Here is a 24,250-nt window from a genome sequence, read left to right as displayed (position 1 = left end):
AGAATGACATAATGTCCCTGGCTGCATGGCATTTGGCCGGTGTTTGGTGCCAAGTACTTGCATATCATCTTTGTCATTCAAACAAAAGTACATCGAAAGGGTTAGAATTAACGTTAGGGCTAAAACAGAAACAAAATATATGGAGAAGTTTAAGCATTTCTTTCAAAGGGTTAAGAGGTAATATTTTGGGAAAGCATGAACAAAGGTGCCTCAATTAGTAATTAAAGACTGAGACAGGCCCAAGGTTTACACTGTAATATTATTGTGCTTGTGGGAGTAGGGTCAGTTCTCCATTGTAGATCTTTGTTAATCTAAGGAATGCACTCTCTAAATGTTCCCTGTCTCCTGCTCTGTTTAAACTTAGGAAGACATGAGGTCTTGGCCCACACCTATGGAGTACCAGGCTCGAAAGACTCTTTCCTGTCGCCATCCAAAGACCTGGTTGTGTAGCAGATCAAGATGATACCAGACAATTCCACCTGCCACTCCGCTGACTATCCCCCCCCCCTGATTGTTCCTGTCCTTGTCCATCTGGTCATGCTGCTGACTTGGATTGGATTTTATAGACTCTAGACACACCACATGCATTTATTAATTACTACAATTTGTATTCTTAAAATGTTCACCCGGCACAGCCAAAAGAGGACTGGCCACCCCTCGGAGCATCGTTCCTCTCTTGGTTTCTTCTTAAGTTTTAGGCCTTTTAGGGAGTTTTTCCTAGCTACTGTGCATCAACCCTGTTGTTGCTTGCTCTTTGGGGTTTCAGGGTGGGTGTTTTGTAAAAGCACTTTGTGACCACTGCTGATGTAAAAAGGGATTTATAAATACATTTGATTGATTGACTGATTGATAATTAAACATGAGCCACCTGAGTATAAACCAACCACCAACACCGCCTTGTCCAACACCTTAGTCATGTATAAACCAATGACCACCACTGTGTACAACACCCTGGTCAAGTATAAACCAACGACCACTGCTTTGTACAACATCCTAGTCAAGTACAGTATAAACCAACCACCACCAAACACACCCTCACATTGTCCTTAATGGACAGTATAGATTAAATATTGTGTCCGTCTGAACCTAATTTGCTACGTGCCGTATCATCACATCCTAGTAAATTCTGGGAGAGATCCAATGACGCCACACCTTCATCATCACTGTCATCAATATGCAGTTTCACCATTATTGGTCCAGAACACCTCATCAGCCTGAGTAAGTTTTACTTTATTAACAAGTTAAAACTTCTTACCCTCCGAAAATGGTGGCTCACGACAAAAACGTTTTCAACATCCAACCAAGGCTTAATGTTTTCCACTTAATTTAGGTCATTAAATTGGAAGCTTTATTAAATATGAGACAGAGTCAATGGAATCACCTTGGCGTTTGGTTGGTTGCTGGCTCTCTTTTACATTTATCTTGTCTCGGCCTCACACTCTATGACACTCTCTCTCAGTCTCTCTCTGGCTCACCCTCTATCTCTCTCAGTCTCTTCCTGTCTCTCCGTCTCTCTCAGTCTCTCTCTCTCCTTTTAGGAGAGGCCCCAGACTTTTAATTGGCCATGGCTGCTCCTTCATCATTTAACAGGAGGACCAGTGTCCTAAACGGCTGCCTGCTTCCTAGTGCACTACGCGCCACCCTTCATTTGTGCCTCGGCCCGGGTGACATTTGAGACACAGCCTGCATCATCAGGCTGAGGTGCATGCTGGGATGAGAGGTGGGGACAGGAGAGGGAGAGGAGGAGGAATGAAACACAACAGGTGAGTATCGGAGAGGAACCATCACAAAGGCATTTTCCAGGAATGATAGCGACAGTGGAGGAGGGCTACTGGGCCACTAATCACCTCTGAAGGAGCGAGAACAAGCTATGTGACATTTAGACGGAACGGCCAACGAGTCTGGACAACACTCTCACTCTCCTCTTTCTCCTCCAGCTTATCGTTCTCCCTCTCCCCTCTCTCTGTCTTCAGGGATCAGTCGTTCTCTCGCTTTCTCCCTATTTCTCCCTCTTTCCCTCTTTTACTCTTTCCATCTCTACGCCTCTCTTTCTCCACTTGCTCCCACCTCACCCTGCCCCCTCTCCCCCCTCCCCCTCTCTCCCTCTCTACCTCCCTCTCTCCATCTCTCACTATCTCTCTTGCCGATAACCAATTAGGTTATTGTGTTGGCAGGGGAAGTTGGCAGTTTTATGGCGGCAACATCATTAAGTGCTTTGGTTATGCTTGTTTTTACACCAGCCTGACATTTCACTGGAACTGAAGAGCGGAGAGGAATAGGAAGGAGGAGAAGAAAGAGGATTAGCAGGAGGGAAGGAGAAGGAGGACCATTTCATCTCCTCGAGACCTCTGCCTCCAGACAGACGGAGAGAAAACATAATGTTTAGTTGTGACAGATCTTGTCATTAAACCATGTTGTCCCACGGTTGAACTCCCCTCTGTCCTTCTGTCTGTGTGGTCTGTCAGTGTACTGGCTGAAGAGAATGTCATCTCATTTCATCAAGCCATGTTGTCCATCTCCATCCCGGGCTAACTCTGCCTCGGTGTGATGTCATGCCATGCCGTTATTTCCCTGGGCTAACTGGCAAACTGAAGCTTTCACGCTGGATCAGGCACATTAGAGGGAAATGAAAATGAATCTCAACATCAGATGACATTTATCACCATGGTCATTAGTGGGAGGGAGTGAAGGAAGCGGGGAGAAGGGCATGGCATGTCTAAACTGTCTCCTGACCAACATTACAGAAAGGAAAACTTGAACAGAGCTGAACTCCCTCACTCCTCTCTCTCTCTGTTCCTCGTGTTCTCTCTGTTCCTCACTCTCTCTTTCTGTTCCTCTATTTCCCTCTCTTGTTCTTCTAGTTCCTCTCTTTCTGTCTCTTTCTCTCTCTGTTCCTCTCTTTCTCTCTCTGTTCCTCTCTTTCTCTCTCTGTTCCTCTCTTTCTCTCTCTGTTCCTCACTCTCTCTTTCCATCTCTCTCCTTTTTCTCCCTTTCTCTCACTGTCCCTTCCTCCCTCTCTGTCCCCATCTCTCTCTGTCCCCATCTCTCTCTGTCCCCATCTCTCACTGTCCCCATCTCTCTCTGTCCCCATCTCTCACTGTCCCCATCTCTCTCTCTGTTCCCTTCTCTCTCAGTCCCTTTCTCTCTTTCTCTCTCTTTTCCTCTTTCTCTCTATTTGTCTCTTTGAATTAAATGACTTTATTGGCATAAATAATAATAATAACAAAGTCAGAATAAAGTCAAATGAACAAATCTACAGTTTTTAGTAGACATATTACCCCTATGTATCCCTTATTCTCTCTTCCTCTCGCTGTCTCTTAACGTTGTATCCTGTTTCTTTATCTCTCTGTCTCTCGATTGAATTTCAGTCTCACTGTTTCTTGGTCTTTCTCTCTCTCCCCTCCCTTAGTTAAACTGCAGCGAGTCATACCTATTACACCTTTAGATCCGTTTGCTTCCTGTAGGAGCGGAGCAGTGCCTCGTCCGAGAGACATCATATGGAGACTGAGATGAGCTTTTCATTAGATTTTCAACCTGGATTATGTTGTGCATTACCATTATTTGTGAATAATCTAAAACAGCGCCGTGTTCCACCAAGATAGCAAAGCTAGACATCGGTGCGAGGAATGGATCCATGAACCCCTAACGACTTCATATTCAACAGATTACGGCAGCAGGGCCGGATGATTACACTATTCAAACCCCTCCACGTGTCCCCAGAACCCTCTGCCGGTGCGGTCCGTAGGAGCTGTGTTCAACCGTAGATAGTGTGTCTGTAGCAACTCCGGGAATATTAGCCAGGATATTTTATTCTCCCTGTGACCCTCAGCTACAGGCCATCGGCCACCGTAGAGGCTGATAAGACTATGATCGCCACATCAACTCACCTACACAAGGGCAACTGTTAAACAGATGTAGGTCTAAGATGTAGATCTAAATACACCAAACCGGAAAATATAGAACTGGAGATTTACATCAACAGTGCTATGGATGTGAAGTGTAAGAATATTAATTGTTTTTCGCGCCTTTGAAATATGGACACCAAAATAATCTGAATGGTGTTGACACGATTCTCTATGGTCTTTTCACTCTCCTTATGTCTTGTGTCTCCAGCCAGATCTGACCCAGTTACTTCTACTGACTCTGTTCATACAAACCCATCCAGAAATGACCCAGATCTGATCCAGTAACTTCTACTGACTCTATTCATACACACCCATCCAGATCTGACCCAGTATCTACTACTGACTCTGTCCATACACACACATCCAGATCTGATCCAGTAACTTCTACCGGCTCTATTCATACACACCCATCCAGATCTGACCCAGTATCTACTACTGACTCTATTCATACACACCCATCCAGATCTGACCCAGTAACTTCTACTGACTCTATTCATACACACACATCCAGATCTGATCCAGTAACTTCTACTGACTCTATTCATACACACCCATCCAGATCTGACCCAGTATCTACTACTGACTCTGTCCATACACACACATCCAGATCTGATCCAGTAACTTCTACCGGCTCTATTCATACACACCCATCCAGATCTGACCCAGTATCTACTACTGACTCTATTCATACACACCCATCCAGATCTGACCCAGTATCTACTACTGACTCTATTCATACACACCCATCCAGATCTGACCCAGATCTGACCCAGTATCTACCACTGACTCTATTCATACACACCCATCCAGATCTGACCCAGTAACTTCTACTGACTCTATTCATACACACACATCCAGATCTGATCCAGTAACTTCTACTGACTCTATTCATACACACCCATCCAGATCTGACCCAGTATCTACTACTGACTCTGTCCATACACACACATCCAGATCTGATCCAGTAACTTCTACCGGCTCTATTCATACACACCCATCCAGATCTGACCCAGTATCTACTACTGACTCTATTCATACACACCCATCCAGATCTGACCCAGTATCTACTACTGACTCTATTCATACACACCCATCCAGATCTGACCCAGATCTGACCCAGTATCTACCACTGACTCTATTCATACACACCCATCCAGATCTGACCCAGTATCTACTACTGACTCTATTCATACACACCTATCCAGATCTGAAAAAGTGCTTTCAGAATAAAGGGGAAGGAAAAGTTTGATGAAATTATCTGTTTCTCCAGCTTCATCTTCTCCCCCATCCTCCTCTTCTTTCTCCTCCCCCTTCATCCTTTCATTCGCCACACCACTACAATGTATTCCACCTGTCTCTGTGTGGTACCTGTGTGTGTGTGTGTTAGCGTTGTGTGTGCTAGATGCTCCTGGCTGTGGAGAGGAATGATCTGGAGGAGAGTGGTAAGTGGATTTTCAGGAAGGGGGTTCAGTCCCTGGTATGTGATGGAGCTCTGAGCCGCAGGGTGCTGGATGAAGTGACTGGGAGTTACCCCCGACACAATAATAAACAGCTTAGCACAGGGCTGAGGAGAAATAGACAGAGGGGTGTGTACTGTAGGTGTGTGTGTGTTAGTAAGACTGTACCTTAAACATTATGTCGGCCGCAACTGCTCTAGAGGAGAGCTTTAGCCTTATGAGTCTAAGACAATCTAATCCGCTTTACCACCCACTACCTCTGTCTCTCTCTTCTCCACTTCACTTCCATCTCTCTCTCCCACTCATTCTAGTTGTCATGGAATCGATGGAATGGAGTATAATGCTGGGCTGAGACATTCATAGTTTAACGACTACGTTCATAATGAAACAATGTTCCTTAATGAAAACACAACGATTTAGTTCCAGTCCCCTGACAAAGAGCTCTGGGCAACTGTTGAGTAGGCATCAAGTAAACGTGGATGAACGCGGAGGCATGTCAGTCAGTGTACAGCTAACGTCACCAACATGTCCTCTTCACATCAATACTGTTATGAAGAGTTCCTGTTGATGGAATTACCATCACACCACCAATGGCTGTTCTCCTGAAATCACCTCCAATGGCTGTTCTCCTGACATCACCAATGGCTGTTCTCCTGACATCACCACCAATGGCTGTTCTCCTGACATCACCAATGGCTGTTCTCCTGACATCACCACCAATGGCTGTTCTCCTGACATCACCAATGGCTGTTCTCCTGACATCACCACCAATGGCTGTTCTCCTGACATCTCCATCAATGTCTGTTCTCCTGACATCTCCATCAATGGCTGTTCTCCCGATAACACCAGGTACTCCACAGACATTCAGTACGTATTCTGTTCACAGAGTCTTACCGTAGACATATAGTACGTATTCTGTTCACACAGTCTTACCGTAGATATATAGTACCTATTCTGTTCATACAGTCTTACCGTAGACATATAGTACCTATTCTGTTCACAGAGTCTTACCGTAGACATATAGTACCTATTCTGTTCATACAGTCTTACCGTAGACATATAGTACCTATTCTGTTCACAGAGTCTTACCGTAGACATATAGTACCTATTCTGTTCACACAGTCTTACCGTAGACATATAGTACGTATTCTGTTCACACAGTCTTACCGTAGACATATAGTACGTATTCTGTTCACACAGTCTTACCGTAGATATATAGTACGTATTCTGTTCATACAGTCTTACCGTAGACATATAGTACGTATTCTGTTCACACAGTCTTACCGTAGACATATAGTACGTATTCTGTTCACACAGTCTTACCGTAGACATATAGTACGTATTCTGTTCACACAGTCTTACCGTAGACATATAGTACGTATTCTGTTCACAAAGTCTTACCGTAGACATATAGTATGTATTCTGTTCACACAGTCTTACCGTAGACATATAGTACGTATTCTGTTCACACAGTCTTACCGTAGACATATAGTACGTATTCTGTTCACAAAGTCTTACCGTAGACATATAGTACGTATTCTGCACTGCTGGTTCCTAGGTGGTTGGAGGCCTCACAGCGATAGGTGCCATTGTCGGTCTTGTTCAGGGCGGTGAAGGTCAACTCTCTGCCCTCCACGATCATCCGGTCCAGGTCTGGGAGGTCACCTCCATCCTTCGTCCACAATACAGGGTCTGGTCTGGTGGAGAGAAAGGGGATAATAAATGTAGGGGGTTAGGGGAGAGGGGGTAATAAATGTAGGTGGGAGGGGAGAGGGGGTAATAAATGTAGGGGGTTAGGGGAGAGGGGGTAATAAATGTAGGGGGGAGGGGAGAGGGGTAATAAATGTAGGGGGTTAGGGGAAACTCAGTTGGAAGACAGTCTTGAGAACAGTCACTTTCAAAGGGGATCAGTCCTCAAAATATTGACTCAAAACCCCTTATTGTCCTATTTGGTGTCAAATCAAATCTAAAGCTGGGGTAAACCAGGGGAAAAGTGAACCAGTGAAGAGAATAAAATAAGAACTATATGAAGTAATAAAAACATTTATTACTGTTTATGAATAAATGCATTGTGGTAGATGAATTATACGAGCCATAAATACATTATGTATGAAGAACATGTACAGAATGAAAAAATGGTGTATGAAAAGAATCACTGCTAAGTGGAAATAAAAGTGTTCACAGGATATTAAAATACATACTGTGTCCCCCCACTATATGGAGAGATGGACAGAATGAAAAAAGATCAGATGTGGAGTGTTACCACCACAGAGTCTGTCGGTATGTCAGACATCCAACTCTGTCATTTTTGAAGTCATCTTCCCCTATATCCTATGATAAGTAGCTAAGATCAGATATTCCAGGGATTCAAATCACTCACTATGGTCAGATAACTTGAGAAATTGAAGAAACTAACTCTATTTACAAATAATCCTTTCTAGCATTAAGAAGCAGTGCAGAGCATTGTCCCCTTAGCCAGTTAAATGTCCTGGATGCAGTTTTTCTCCCTTGCCCGGTCTTGAGGTGACCTACACTACCATTCAAAAGTTTGGGGTCACTTACAAATATCATTGTTTTTAAAGAAAAGCAAAGTGTTTTTACCATAAAATCTAATTGATCAGAAATACAAGGGGTAGACATTGTTAATGTTGTAAATAACTTAGTAGCTGGAAACAGCTGATTGTCAATGGAATATCTACATAGGCGCACAGAGGCCCATTATCAGCAACTCTCAGTGCTGTGTTCCAATGGCACACTGTGTTTGCTAACCCAAGATCATCATTTTAAAAGGCTATTTCATCATTAAAAATCCGGCCATCTTTAGAAAAGTTCAGTATCTGGAGAATCAGCAATTGTAGGAGAGATTACAGGCTCAAAATGGACAGAAACAAAAACTTTCTTCTGAAACTCAATATATTATTGTTCTGAGAAATTGCCAAGAAACTGAAGATCTCGTACAACGCTGTGTACTACTCCCTTCACAGAAAGTGCAAACTGGCTTTAATCAGAATAAGAGGAGTGGGAGGCCCCGGTGCAAAACTGAGCAAGATGACAAATACATTAGAATGTCTAGTTTGAGAACTACACACCTCACAGCTCCTCATCTGGCAGCTTTATTAAATAGTACCCACAAAACACCAGTCTCAACATTAACAGTAAAGCAGCAACTCCAGGATGCTGGCCGTCTAGGCAGAGTTGCAAAGAAAAAGCCATATGTCAGACTTGCCAATACAAAGAAAAGACTATGATGGGCAAAATAACATAAACACTGGACAGAGGAAGATTGAAAAACCTTTTTTATGGACAAATTTAAGTTTGCGGTGTTCGGATCACAAAGAAGAACATTTGTGAGATGCAGACCAAATAAAACATCTGTCAAGCATGGTGGAGGCAATGTGATGATCTGGGGGTGATTTGGTGATGGTAAAATGGGAGATTTGTACAGGGTAAAAGGGATCTGGAAGAATGAAGGCTATCATTCCATTGTGCAACGACATGCCCCTGTGGAAGGGGTATTTCTTTATTTATAAACTTGTGACTGTATTTGCTAATCATTTTGCTATATTTCCTATTCAAACTCATTTCATATATATTTTCATGGAAAACAAATACATTTATAAGTAACCCTAAACTTTTGAACGGTTGTGTATGTGTGTGTGTGTGTGTGTGTGTTTACATGTGAGTGTGTGTGTCTGTGTTGACTTACGAGGGGTTTCCCTGGGATACACACTCCAGCTTCATGTACTGGCCCTCCTGAGGGAATGTCAACGAATGAGTGATGACCACACGAGGAGCATCTTAGAGGGAGAGATATGAGAGAGAGATGGGGTTGAGGGGGAGAGAGAGAGAGTAAGAGAATAATTGAGGTTAGTGTGAAGGTATGTATGTGTGTGTGTGTGTGTGTGTGTGTGTACTCACAGTGGACCTCTAGCACCTCAGTGGCTTGTTGAGGAGTCTGTGTCAGGGCCACGTGGTCCACTTTACATGTGTACGCCACGCCGTCATCATTCCGGTCCACCAACAGCTGCAGAGAACTGGTCACGGTGAAGGTTCTCCCGCTGGCGTTCACCTCCTTGGCGCCTGGAACACACACACACCGCATATGGTCACATGTAGAAAACACACCGCACACGGTCACATGTAAAACACACACCACACATGTAGAATACATACCACACATGGTCACATGTAGAACACACACCGCACACGGTCACATGTAGAACACACACTGCACACGGTCACATGTAGAAAACACACCACACACGTAGACCACACCACACACGGTCACATGTAGAACACACACCACACACGTAGACCACACCACACACGGTCACATGTAGAACACATACCACACACGGTCACATGTAGAACACACACCACACACGGTCACATGTAGAACACACACCACACACGGTCACATGTAGAAAACACACTACACACGGTCACATGTAGAACACACACCACACACGGTCACATGTAGAAAACACACCACACACGGTCACATGTGAAACACACACCACACACGTAGACCACACCACACACGGTCACATATAGAACACACCGCACACGGTCACATATAGACCACACCACACACGGTCACATGTAGAACACACTGCACACGGTCACATGTAGAACACACACCGCACACGGTCACATATAGAACACACCGCACACGGTCACATATAGAACACACCACACACGATCACATATAGAACACACCGCACACGGTCACATGTAGAACACACACTGCATTGATATATGCCACAGAGCATGAAAGGATGTAAATTGCTTAATTGTATTATGCAATACATCTGTTTGTAAGCCTCTGAATTTGTTAAGCTCTTCCACTAATTTATTCAGGTTCTTCCTTTAATTTGTTACCGGTCTGTATCTTGTTGCAGCAATATTATTGGCCCCTTTTGTGAAACTGGCTCAAATTAAGAGCCTACACCTGTTCTCAAAGTAGAAATTCAACTCCAGTTTTCATCCTGATGAAAATTCCTCAGACAACCACAGACTCTATTTAGCCCAAAGGACACACACTCAGACACAGAAACACACACAAACCAATTCTCCTCTCCCTGTCTCTGTAGTAAAACTCTGACAACATATCTGACAGGTCATCTTCCCAAAACAACAAACAACAGAACACGATGGGACGTGTGTGAGTGTGTGTGTGTGCCCTTCAGGGAAGTGTGTGTAATATTGATTTTCCTTCTTCCCTTTCACAGACTATGGTTGAACAGACACATCCAAAAGTTTTCTTCAAGTCGGACAGGAATAGCTAAACACTGGAAAGGCCAGGCCTCTTTGGGCACCGACTCCTGTTGGGGAGGAGTCACGACACACCTTCTGACTTATGACGAGGGGCGTGAGTCCCAAGGTCTTAGCCTTTCAAATGTTAACATGCTAGTTAAGTAGTGTATTAGAGGACCTTCACCTCCCTGAACCAGATGGATGCCAGTCATTGGGCTAGCACTGTATATCCACAAGTTTATTCATTACTCACTGGGAGCAGATAAAGGGCTTGAAGAACTACAATTGTCTTTCTGTGTTTCCGCACAAAAACATAAAATCTTAAATCTTTTTTTTAGTACCTTTTATCCAGAGTCCTTCAGTATGCTGAACTGTGACAGTCTGGGTCACAAAACCACAGATCCGGACTTGCAAGCCTATGTTCTACCAGCTCATCCACAAAGGAGCAAACTACCATTTCAAAGCAGAAATTCACTGAGAGATAAAAACACACACAGGAAGGTTTGTTGTGTCACTAGAGAGTAAAGCTGAGTGGTGGTATTTGACAGAGACAGGAAGGGTCCATTGGAAACCTGACAGGGTCTTCTGTCTTCAGCCATACCATTGTGCATGATGAAACTCTTTCTGAAAGGGTGAGATGGTTGTGAAAAACAATACAGTTGTATTCAAGATTTGGAATTCTATGGTTTGGAATTGGAGTGTGTTGTGATGTCATGTCTAATGACAATGTGTATTATGATATTACGTCCACTGGTGAGGTGTGTTGTGATGTCACGTCTACTGATAATGTGTCTTAACATGTCACTTTTACGGCGGATCTTGTTATGACGTCACATCTAATGATGATGTCTGTTATGATGTCACATCTACTGATGAGGTGAGTTATGATTAGGTTAGATTAAAAATTATTGTCACGGAACAATGAACAACAACAAGAATAGTACAGGAAAATGCAGTTAGCATCTAACCAGAAGTTCAAAAGAAGAGGGCACAAAATGTACACAAAAAGTATTAAGTATATGTATATTGCAAGTGGAATGTATAGATTTGCAAAGAAGGCAAATGCATTACATACAGCCATACTAAATGTGCAGTTAAGGCAAATAGTGGAGGGCATTACATTTACAAGTATTAAGTATAGTGCATGTTACAAGTGGGGTAAAAGGTTGTGGGGGTACAAATGGCAATTTGAAATGATGTCACGTCTACTGATGACGTGTGTAATGATGTCACGTCTACTGATGACGTGTGTAATGATGTCAAGTCTACTGATGAAGTGTGTAATGATGTCACGTCTACTGATGAAGTGTGTTATGATGTAATGTCCACTGATGAAGTGTGTAATGATGTCACGTCCACTGATGAAGTGTGTAATGATGTCACGTCTACTGATGACATGTGTTATGATGTCACATCTACTGAGGAAGTGTGTAATGATGTAATGTCTACTGATGACGTGTGTTATGATGTCACGTCTACTGATGAAGTGTGTTATGATGTAATGTCCACTGTTGAAGTGTGTAATGATGTCACGTCTACTGATGACATGTGTTATGATGTCACGTCTACTGATGAAGTGTGTAATGATGTGACGTCTACTGATGAAGTGTGTTATGATGTCACTGCTACTGTGGATGTCTGTTAAGACGTCACGTCTAATGATAATGTGTGAAGTGTCTGTGGAGACTGAAGGGTTGGAGAAAAAATATATTTATAATAGCTTTTTAGTCTCAAACTTCACTATTTTATTTTAGATATAGACTCTGACAGATTTCTAAGTTGGCTGAATTCCAATGAATGGCAGAAGAGAGAGAGTGTAAAGAGGTGCGATGGGGACAAGCGGTGAGAAGTGGAGAGAAGAACATGACTTCCCACTGACAGGCCATACTGTCTGCCATATTGCATCCTCCCTGAGGACAGAAAGAGAGAAGGGAGGGAAATGTATAGGGAGGGAGGTGTAGCAGGAGGGAGAGAGAGGGAGAGAGAGAGGGAGGGAGGTATATAGGGAGGAAGAGAGAGGGAAAAAGAGAAAGGTACGGAGGTGTGTTGGGAGGGAGAGAGAGGGAGGGAGAGAAAGAGGGTGGGATTGGGGTAGGTACAGACAACGAGAGGAAGGGAAGCTGGGAAAATGGGAAGGCGTGGTGAGGGAGGGATGGAGTGAGGGAGGGATGGAGTGAGGGAGGGATGGAGTGAGAGACTGAGGGTGGGGTAGAGTGAGAGACTGGGGGGGTGGAGTGAGAGATGGAGAGAGGGAGGGATGGAATGAGAGACTGAGGAGGGGTGGAGTGAGAGATGGAGAGAAGGAGGGATGGAATGAGAGAAATGGAGAGAGGGAGGGATGGAGTGAGAGATGGAGAGAGGGATAGGTTGAGGGATGGACTGAGGCAGGGCTGGATGGAGGAAGGGGATGACAGAGTGACAGTAGATCGTTTCTAGGATGTGTGTGTATATGTTGAATAGTAATAGAGGAAGCACCGTTCAACTATAATTGCTCGGAGAAACAAATACAGCTCCCAAGTCAAAACAGCTTCTGTCAGTGTGCCAAATTGCAGTCTATTCCCTAAATAGCGCACTGCTTTTGACCAGAGCCTAATGGCTCTACAGGATATTGGGTGCACTAAAGTGCATACTGCCTGCTGGCTTTTACAGTTACACTAGGACTTTGGACCAACCTCCTGCCGGTGTCCTAAACTTTTGATTGAGCGCTATACTCTCATTTTCTCTTTGTTTTTCTTCGGTATCTTCCTCTTTTCTCCCTCTCTTTTCTCGATTTCACTCCTTCCTACTCTTTTTTTCTCCTGTGTCTCCATCCTCTTCAGTCAACCGCCCCTCCACCCCCCCGTCTGCCAATTTACTGCTAACACAGCAGAGCTGTCAATCTCTCGGTCTCCAGGGGAGGCGGGCTCTGAGCCTAAACAGGAAGTGACTGAGCATGCAGAACAGATGATTTAGAAAAGTGTAGGAGCAAGACAGCAAGATAGAGAGTAAACAGTGAGTGAGGTGGTGGAAAGCACACACTTTATTGAAGATATGAAAACAAATCTACAAACTCAGTCGGTCGATGTATGTGTGTGTGTGTGTGTGTGCGCGTGTGTCTTCGTCTGTGCATTTGTCTGTTTGTGTGTATGTGTGAGTCGTTCACACATTAATGCTTTCTGAATCTTGTAACCCACAAGAGTGTAGAGGAAAAAAACTAGGGATTGCCAGATAACAAACAATTAAACTGACAGAAGTAAACAACACTTCTGTCGATCCGCTTTATGACAGGGACCTTCGCTGTGTCACAGTAGGCTATGTGTTTATGTGTTTGTGTGTTTGTATGTGTGTGTGTTTACGTGTTTGTGTGTTTGTGTGTGTGTGTGTGTTTTTATGTGTGTGTGCTTGTGGTTTTTAGCACACTAAATAAACTTTCTACCAACCTGAAGATTTAAGCAAAACCAATTGTAAGCTATGAACTAAAGAGCACTTATGTCGATGTAAACAGAAACACGTGTTTTTCAAGCAGATTGTTGGCTACTGATTACGAGAAGGGTTGTCAAAGTAAATACGTGAAATTAACTGAAAATGCCTAAAGCCACAAGGTTTTTGGGGAGCCTCAGAATCATCCATAGTCAGTGTTTGACTTGAGCAGGAGCTGTCACCTTTTGTTTTGCAACAGCATAACCACAACTGTATTGGCACTTACAGAGCGCTTCACATGCTTCTATTTCCAATATAACTATGGAGAGTAGCCTACACATTCATGTTGTGAATCTGCGCCGTTCCACTGGAAAGGTGCCACACCCTCTGACCCTTCTCTCCAACTAGTCCCGAGATGCTATGTGTTCGTGGATCCACATGTTCGCATTAATGTCGAGTTTCCACTAAAACAAAAATAATTCTGGACAACCTCTAGTCACCTTCACTACCTTGTGTGTTTGCCTATTATTCAAGTTCCCTACCTTGTGCAATTGGTTGAATTTGGGAATCATTTAAATTTTTTCTCAATCGCTGTGGCTCATTATTTGAAACAGTCTTAACATTCTCTAAACTGTAAGTACTATCGTCACAACTGTTTCATGGGACATCTCACTGGTTCACGGGACAACTCTATGGCATGTCTGCAAAATGTAATAACTCACCCAAAACATTTAATTCATGCTTCAAAATTGGCCAGTGCCACTAAAATCAAAAGTAATTTTCTTGTGTGAGCAATACTGGTCAACATGTTTAGATGTTCACCATGGCAGTCAACCCTGGAAATGCTTGTTATATATACATTTCTGTTTCGTTCTACTTTTTTGTCTAGCTGAAGGCTGGTGTGTATCACAATAAGCTTTTTAGATACCAGTTTCAACAGTGGTAAAGGTTCACTGGGAAAAGTGAATAATGTACAATTCTGTAGTACACAGGGATATGCACATCTGTATCTGTACAGTAAATGTAAAGAAAAAACTGCAACAAGGAACAATCCAGCGGTAGTTCTGTAAAAAAACAATGAATTGTATCTCCATCTTCTTGGTGGACATTCTGTCTCTCTTGTTGGTCTGGCAAGAGATTTTCATCAACATCACATCGAATGGTTTCCCTTTCGATGCACCGGGGGAAAATCACCAGGCAATTCGTATTTCATTACTATGTCACCTGGCAGGTCATTTGCAAATATAGCAGATATCTCAAACATTCCGTGTATACACATTCCGTAATAGATATTTATAGAATATACACGTATGCCTGACAGATTTAGATTATTGAATGGATAATTTTGCATGTGATGGCTCACATGATGAAAGAATGTTTAGACGTTGTGAAGAGTATGACAATTTCAATGAGAATCAACTCATCAGTTTTGATCAGAGGTAATGTGCAAATTGTAGACAATCGTACAATTGTACTTTCTTTATTGCACACGTGCCAAAACACGTGCAATTTGCTTGAATGAATGAGAAATTCTAATATGGTGTGAGCAAGAAACTAATTGTTCAGAGATTTGAACTTATTGCTTTGAAAATAAAAGTATTCTTATCCGAGAAATGAGCCAAAACTATTGAGAAAAACTGTAATAAAGGCACACGTACTTGGTTGTGGCGAACCATCCATCAGGAAAGCTACTGTCATCATAGGACAATACCTTGAAAAGCCTAGATATGATTTAGTGTTGGATGAAAATGCCTGCCGCTCAGCTGTCCCCATCGAGGGTCTGATAAGTGTTGTACTGTAGCTAAACATAGCAGAGCATCATCAGAAGATGTTCTGTCAGACAATACACCTTTACAAAGCATCAGGAGATGTTCTGTCAGACATTTCACCTTCACAAAGCATCCTGAAATGTTCGGTCAGATACAACACCATATAAAAACATCAGAAGATCTTCTGTCAGACAATACACCTTTACAAAGCATCAGGAGATGTTCTGTCAGATACAACACCTTAACAAAACATCAGAAGATCTTCTGTCAGACACAACACATTTACAAAGCATCAGGATATGTTCTGTCAGACAATACACCTTTTCAAAGCATCAGGAGATGTTCTGTCAGATACAACTTAACAAAACATGGTTTCATATTTCAGCATTTCATGTCAGTCAAACCTTTTCCTAATCTACACCTGTTTGGCCAAGGAAGGATATTTTTTTACCCATTTTCTTACCCATTTTTTTACCCATATTTATAGGATAGCATCTTGCAGTTGATGGAGATTTGTGGGATGCACATCCAGGGCACGAAGCTCCCGTTCCACCGCATCCCAAAGATGCTCTATTGGGTTGAGATCTGGTGACTGTGGGGGCCATTTCAGTACAGTGAACTCATTGTCATGTTCAAGAAACCAATTTGAAATGATTTGAGCTTTGTGACATGGTGCATTATCCTGCTGGAAGTAGCCATCAGAGGATGGGTACATGGTGGTCATAAAGGGATGGACATGGTCAGAAACAATGCTCAGGTAAGCCGTGGCATTTAAACAATGCCCAATTGGCACTAAGGGGCCTAAAGTGTGCCAAGAAAACATCCCCCACACCATTACACCACCACCACCAGCAGCCTGCACAGTGACAAGTAACAAGGCATGATGGATCCATGTTCTCATTCGGTTTACGCCAAATTCTGACTCTACCATCTGAATGTCTCAACAGAAATCGAGACTCATCAGACCAGGCAACATTCTTCCAGTCTTCAACTGTCCAATTTTGGTGAGCTTGTGCACATTGTAGCCTCTTTTTCTATTTGTAGTGGAGATGAGTGGTACCCGGTGGGGTCTTCTGCTGTTGTAGCCCATCCGCATCAAGGTTGTGCGTGTTGTGGCTTCACAAATGCTTTGCTGCATACCTCGGTTGTAACGAGTGGTTATTTCAGTCAAAGTTGCTCTTCTATCAGCTTGAATCAGTCGGCCCATTCTCCTCTGACCTCTAGCATCAACAAGGCATTTTCGCCCACAGGACTGCAGCATACTGGATGTTTTTCCCTTTTCACACCATTCTTTGTAAACCCTAGAAATGGTTGTGCGTGAAAATCCCAGTAACTGAGCAGATTGTGAAATACTCAGACTGGCCCGTCTGGCAACAACAACCATGCCACGCTCAAAATTGCTTAAATCACCTTTCTTTCCCATTCTGACATTCAGTTTGGAGTTCAGGAGATTGTCTTGACCAGGACCACACCCCTAAATGCATTGAAGCAACTGCCATGTGATTGGTTGATTAGATAATTGCATTCATGAGAAATTGAACAGGTGTTCCTAATAATCCTTTAGGTGAGTGTATATATATATTCATGCTATTACGAACCAATTCTCATTTACAACAATGACCTGGGAGGAAGAGAATACATTAGAGCCACCTTTCTCAGAGACAGAACGACATAGCTTCCACCTTGGCAATGGGGGTATGAGAACCAGGGACCATTTGGACACTAGTGAGATGCCTTAACCACTAGGCCACCTTTCTATCTCTAAATCCATTGTGTGTGGCTTAGTTTGGTCCATGGCTGCCTCTGGCTGGTGGACATTTGGCCTTCTGCGTACCAATCCAACCTGCTCCTCTGTCCTCAATCCATCCCCACTGCCTCAGTCGAATGAAGCACACAATCCATCATGTATGGAGTAATGCTTCGCTAGCTAGCCTATTTCCATCATGTATGGAGTAATGCTAGGTTAGCTAGCCTATTTCCATCATGTATGGAGTAATCCTAGGTTAGCTAGCCTATTTCCATCATGTATAGAGTAATGCTAGGTTAGCTAGCCTATTTTCATCATGTATGGAGTAATGATATATTAGTTGTTATATTGTTTAATGCTTGCATGCAATGCAGTTGTTTGTGCATGTATACAGATCATTTAGCACCAATATTTGATCTTGTCTGTATACATTTTTTAAATAACATCTCACTAAACATTCAAAATTGCGCTCTTTCATCTAAGGTCTTCATTGAGTGTTGTAAGCTGTCTGTCAGGGTTTATATGCAGTTTTATTTGGAGACATTCAGTAATGCAAGGACAACACAGCACCTTAGCACTGCCATTTTGCTTCAAATTCTAGAAACAGAAATAACAGTCTGTCAGCAGAATAAATTATCAATGTGCGGAGGCGTTGTCTCTATGATAGTCTCATGGTATCTTCAATGTTTGTACTGAAGGGTTTCCTCAAGGGCATTCTGGGAGAGAAGAAAGAGCTAACTGATGCTATCACACAGAGTCCACAGTACACACACATGCATGCTCTCATCTGCTCTCTTCTGTGTGTGTTGTGTTCTTTAGTTACTCAGAGACCATTTGAAATGGCACCCTAGCCCCTATCTAGTACACTACTTAGGACTATGCCCCATGTGAATAGGCACCCTAGACCCTATCTAGTACACTACTTAGGACTATGCCCCATGTGAATAGGCACCCTAGACCCTATCTAGTCCACTAATTATGACTACGGCCCATGTGAATAGGGGGCCAATTAGGAGGTATTCAGAGACTCAATCCACTGTCAACATCAATACCATTGTCTGACAAGCCGGCTAGACACTCACACCCTTAATGGTGATGATGAACTTCCTCTCTTGTTCTCCACTCTTCTGTCCTCTGTCCTTCTGCGCTCCTCTAAAATCTGTTTTTAAATGCAGCGTCAGCCACTTGCAGACATCTCCCATGCATTCTAAATGAGTTTTGGCTGGTAAATACAATAGTGTCAACGTGCGTTTCCTTCTGAGGGACGTGTCAAGTCTGACTACAAAACAAGTGTCCTATAGAACCAGAGTTTTACTCTGTACTGACTCTTGCAGGGTTGGAGAGGCCTAATCTTTTCCCAGATACTAGCAATTGCAAAGTGATTCTGGCGGCCAATGCATCCACATTGGTCTTCAAGTTGCCATTATATACAGTGGGGAGAACAAGTATTTGATACACTGCCGATTTTGCAGGTTTTCCTACTTACAAAGCATGTAGAAATCTGTAATTTTTATCATAGGTACACTTCAACTGTGAGTGACGGAATCTCAAACAAATATCCAGAAAATCACATTGTAAGATTTTTAAGTAATTAATTTGCATTTCATTGCATGACTTAAATATTTGATACATCAGAAAAGCAGAACTTAATATTTGGTAAAAGAAAACTTTGTTTGCAATTACAGATATCATACGTTTCCTGTAGTTCTTGACCAGGTTTGCACACACTGCAGCAGGGATTTTGGCCCACTCCTCCATATAGACCTTCTCCAGATCCTTCAGGTTTCGGGGCTGTCGCTGGGCAATACGGACAATCAGCTCCCTCCAAAGATTTTCTATTGGGTTCAGGTCTGGAGACTGGCCAGGCCAATCCAGGATCTTAAGATGCTTCTTATGGAGCCACTCCTTAATTGCCCTGGGTATGTGTTTCGAGTCGTTGTCATGCTGGAAGACCCAGGCACGACCCATCTTCAATGCTCTTACTGAGGGAAGGAGGTTGTTGGCCAAGATCTCGCGATATATGGCCCCATCCATCCTCTCCTCAATACAGTGCAGTCATCCTGTCTCCTTTGCAGAAAAGCATCCCCAAAGAATGACGTTTCCACCTCCATGCTTCACGGTAGGGATGGTGTTCTTGGGGTTGTACTCATCCTTCTTCTTCCTCCAAACATGGCGAGTGGAGTTTAGACCAAAAAGCTCTATTTTTGTCTCATCAGACCACATGACCTTCTCCCATTCCTCCTCTGGATCATCCAGATGGTAATTGGCAAACTTCAGATGGGCCAGGACATGCGCTGGCTTGAGCAGGGGGACCTTGTGCACTGCAGGATTTTAATCCATGATGGCGTAGTGTGTTACTAATGTTTTTCTTTGAGACTGTGGTCCCAGCTCTCTTCAGGTCATTGACCAGGTCCTGCCGTGTAGTTCTGGGCTGATCCCTCACCTTCCTCATGATCATTGATGCCCCACGAGGTGAGATCTTGCATGGAGCCCCAGACCGAGGGAGATTGACCATCATCTTGAATTCTTCCATTTTCTAATAATTGCACCAACAGTTGTTACCTTCTCACCAAGTTGCTTGCCTATTGTCCTGTAGCCCATCCTAGCCTTGTGCAGGTCTACAATTTTATCCCTGGTGTCCTTACACAGCTCCCTGGTCTTGGCCATTGCAGAGAGGTTGGAGTCTGTTTGATTTTCTGGTGATTTTCTGGATTTCTGTTTTAGATGCCGTCTCTCACAGTTGAAGTGTACCTATAACAAACATGACAGACCTCTAGATGCTTTGTAAGTAGGAAAACCTGCAAAATCAGCAGTGTATCAAATACATGTTCTCCCCACTGTATACTCTTACAACAAGTGCTGCTACTATGTCCTGTTACTATTACTGGGATTATTTTAGTTATCTTGGTGTGGCAAGGTGGTCGTGCTTTTAGGGCATCTGAATAGTGTCCAGGTGGTTCCTTGTTCTAATCCCCTTATGCCAAGGTTAAAGCTGTGGCAGTCCGTCCCTGAGGAAGACAGTTAACCCTCCCCCTGTAAAACATCCCCCCAGGTCATTCCTGTAAATAAGAATGGGTTCTTAATCAACTTGCCTGGTTATTTGGTCAACAAACAAATGAGCACCTTAGTTATGCTCAGCGGAATACATTCAAAATGTTTTGAGATGAAAAAACGCATTATCGCTTTCAGAATAATGTACAGGCCTGCGTAATAACATTATGCATTGGAATTCAAATTATTATTATGCTCTTAAATATGTCAGAATATGGTTGAAATAGATGCATGGCTATACAGGCCTATTAGTAAAGTAGTATTCTACACGGAGACCAACACAGGATAATTGATATCATGGGATTATATGCGATGCGTGTGCACAGTAGCCTGGGGAAGAGGATGGCCTTGGGACAAGGTTAAGAAATAGCCTGGGGACAAGGTTGTGAAATGAACTACAATTCAATTCATAGCAAAAAAATATCGGTGTCAACTTTGACCTTAAGGGCATTATGAAGCTTAACAAGTGCTGATTAGTTCTTTCTTGGTTTCTTTCTTAGAGCTTCAGAGTAAATAAGAGAAATTAGATATTGGTCGTCTGTATTTTCTCCTTAGACCGATACAAAAAATTATCCATTATTTATTGTGTTTCGACTATATTGTAGTACTGTGCATTTTTAGACCTCTTATTGATACATGGTGTGGCTGGAATGATGACATCAGAGCTCAAACCCATTCATCAAAGTGACTCATCCACCTGATAAACACACACCCACACACAAACACACCCACACACAAACACACCCACACACAAACACCCACACACACTCACTCACACACACACACACAAACATCCACACACACTCAGAAACATACACACTTGTGTGATTAGGATTACCAAAGTTTATACATCCCGTCAGTCACACATTCTTACCTGTGATCCACAACTGATGGTGATTATAATCCTAATGAAGGATAAGGTTTGATGGTGATTATAATCCTAATCCTAACGTTCCAACTTGTTCTGTAACCCGACAAATACCGTTGTGGATAAGATAAGATTGAAAGGAGATGAGATCAGCTGAGCCCAAAATGCAATAACATCCGTAAGAGATACCATCATCTAAAGTACGTCAACTTAGCCTTTTCATCCCCAATGAGCACAATCAACACATATGTTCAGCTAGCCAACTACCAAACTACAGGCTACAATGGATTTAGTATTAAACGTTCACAAAACAAGGCTCAAGACTGTGCCTCGGAAAAAAACACAGGGAACGACAGAAGAGGAAGAGAGGAGAAGAGAGAGAGAAAAGGGGGAAGTTGTGTGACAGGGAGAACAAAGAGAGAGGCAGAGAGAGTGACAGAGAGTAAAAACCAAATTAAAACACAGTCAAAACAGAACAACATTTACTATTGAGAAAAACAAACATGAAGCAAAAAGAAGAGCTGTGTTTACTTCACTATAGTCACATATCAAACCCTTAGAAAACCCTTAGAACTTGTTTTATATTGGATTTTTTTAAGGTTATGTCCATTTTTATTGCACAAAATACATGTATATTTAGAGAGCATGTCTTGCATAGACAAGGCATGCTCTCAGATTTCACATTTTCTATCAAAATTGCTACAGTAGGATTTGTTTTAATTTAAACTTGCATTTTAACCAAGGCAAGAAAAAGTGGGACTGAAACTGAAATAGTATGAAGCCATATATAAGTTAGAATAAGACATCTTTTCACGTGCATTCACAAATTTTAGCAATATATTTTGTCTGCTTAATAATTTTTTTGTCATATCAACACAAACACCCATATAATTATGCAGATCTGGTAGGTACATTGTTTCACTCGGTTTACATACGGAACATTTGAATATCTTTCACCTGTCTGACGGGCGATACCCCCATCTATGCCAGGGCACAGATATTTAGCATACAGCCCAGTTACAATCTCCTGTCTGTATCTAAGGGCTGTAGCTGTCCACTTGTATGGCCAAACCGCTCATAAAAGTCGACAGCATGAGGCCGCCTATGGAGATGAGGCTCTGCCATACATACCGATGCCCACAGAGATGTTATGGAGCTGGAATACAGATGTGTCAGAGGTCTCGCCCCGCTGGGTAATCTAGTCAGTCATACAGAATACTGGCTGATTTCTCTGTTGGTCAATATCACTGAGGTGGGGGGCATCATCGGTACACCCCAATATGTACAATAAAACTTTACAAAACAACACCCTGTGAATTCACAATGCTTGTTTGCTTTTGTATTTGTTCGTAAACTGTAGGGATGTTACAGAAAAGCAGTATTACTTCCCCTGGAATGATATACTGAATATTAGGGAACATTCACCAGCTGGTTTCCATGCCAGAATTCAACACTCATCTGATGATATAGAGTGATTGACTCCCTTGAGTACAGTTCACATGTGAAGCTGTGTCACCTGACTCTCTGCCCCCGTGTATGTGACCTGGGGGGCGGAGAGTAAGGTGACCTGGGGGGCGGAGAGTAAGGTGACCTGGGGGGCGAAGAGTAAGGTGACCTGGGGGGCGGAGAGTCGGGTGACCTGGGGGGCGGAGAGTCAGGTGACCAGGGGGCAGAGAGTGGGGTAACCTGGGGGGCGGAGAGTAAGGTGACCTGGGGGGCGGAGAGTAAGGTAACCTGGGGGGCGGAAAGTCAGGTGACCAGGGGGCAGAGAGTGGGGTGACCAGGGGGCAGAGAGTGAAGTGACCTGGGGGGCGGACAGTAGGGTGACCTGGGGGGCAGAGAGTGGGGTGACCAGGGAGGAAGAGAGTGAAGTGACCTGGGGGGCGGACAGTAGGGTGACCTGGGGGGCAGAGAGTGAAGTGACCTGGGGGGCGGACAGTAGGGTGACCTGGGGGGCAGAGAGTGGGGTGACCAGGGGGTGGAGAATTGGGTGACCAGTGGGGAAAAGAGCAGGGTGACCTGTCGGGCGGTGAGTGGGGTGACGAGTGGGGTGACTTGAGGGGCGGAGAGTGTGGAGTGACCTGGGGATATGGTGAACTTCAAAAAGTCTCCATCCTGCTCTTCCTGGCCATTACCTTTGCAATGTGTGCTCAATTGCAAAACAAAAATTATGAGCTATAACATCTGGTAAAACCTAAATAGGATGTCTCTCTCCCCTCAGCCTTCTGCTTTACATGAATCATGGCTAAACGACTCCATTCCTGGCATTCCTGTGGAACCAGCCAGCTTACATCTGTAGATTGCTGAAAGCTTCCTGAAGCAAAGCAATAACTCTAAAGGTGTGCTACAAAGTCAAAGGCTGGTGCCATGATGTCGTCTAAACCTTTCCCTCCAGACCGAACAATTGATTTTTATCCACTGTAAACCTTTCTATTTAGCCCAATAATTCTGCCCCGTCATTTTGCCAGTAGTTTAACTCTTGTGTCCTGTTAGACAGGAAGTGTTTTTCCTCAGTACCGGAGCGCCACAGGGATGCGCGCTCTCACCCATCCTCTACTCACTGCACACTAACGACTTTACCTCCCACAATGCCCCTGTCAAGCTGATCCAGTTTGCTATTTGGGTTTTGCAGAGGACACCACCCTGACAGCAATGTGTCAGTGTATCAGGTTGACCGCCTGGTGAACTGATGCAGTCATCATAACTTCTAACTTGACACAAATAACTGTGGAGGTGGTGGTTGACTTCTCCCTATCGACTGAGCTTTGTTAACTGCAAGGCAGAGACAATTTACAGCT

General features: G+C 43.4%; 1 protein-coding gene across 4 annotated transcripts in view; it reads right to left on the bottom strand.

The window, feature by feature from the left end:
- Positions 1-24,250, bottom strand: part of cadm2a (cell adhesion molecule 2a) — a 403,005-nt gene that overhangs the window by 25,481 nt on the left and 353,274 nt on the right. For all 4 annotated transcript variants that reach the window (XM_034293280.1, XM_034293283.1, XM_034293281.1 and 1 more), the window contains 3 exons: positions 9,281-9,442; positions 9,069-9,159; positions 6,881-7,059 (listed from right to left, as the gene is read on the bottom strand). In XM_034293280.1, the coding sequence (XP_034149171.1) occupies positions 6,881-7,059; positions 9,069-9,159; positions 9,281-9,442 (432 nt within the window). The remainder of the gene's footprint in view (positions 1-6,880; positions 7,060-9,068; positions 9,160-9,280; positions 9,443-24,250) is intronic.

The sequence above is a fragment of the Esox lucius genome, chromosome 7 (assembly GCF_011004845.1).
Source record: "Esox lucius isolate fEsoLuc1 chromosome 7, fEsoLuc1.pri, whole genome shotgun sequence".
In the NCBI taxonomy this organism is placed as follows: domain Eukaryota; kingdom Metazoa; phylum Chordata; class Actinopteri; order Esociformes; family Esocidae; genus Esox; species Esox lucius.
Note: the sequence above shows the minus strand (reverse complement) of the source record. Positions and strands in the feature narration are given on the sequence as shown.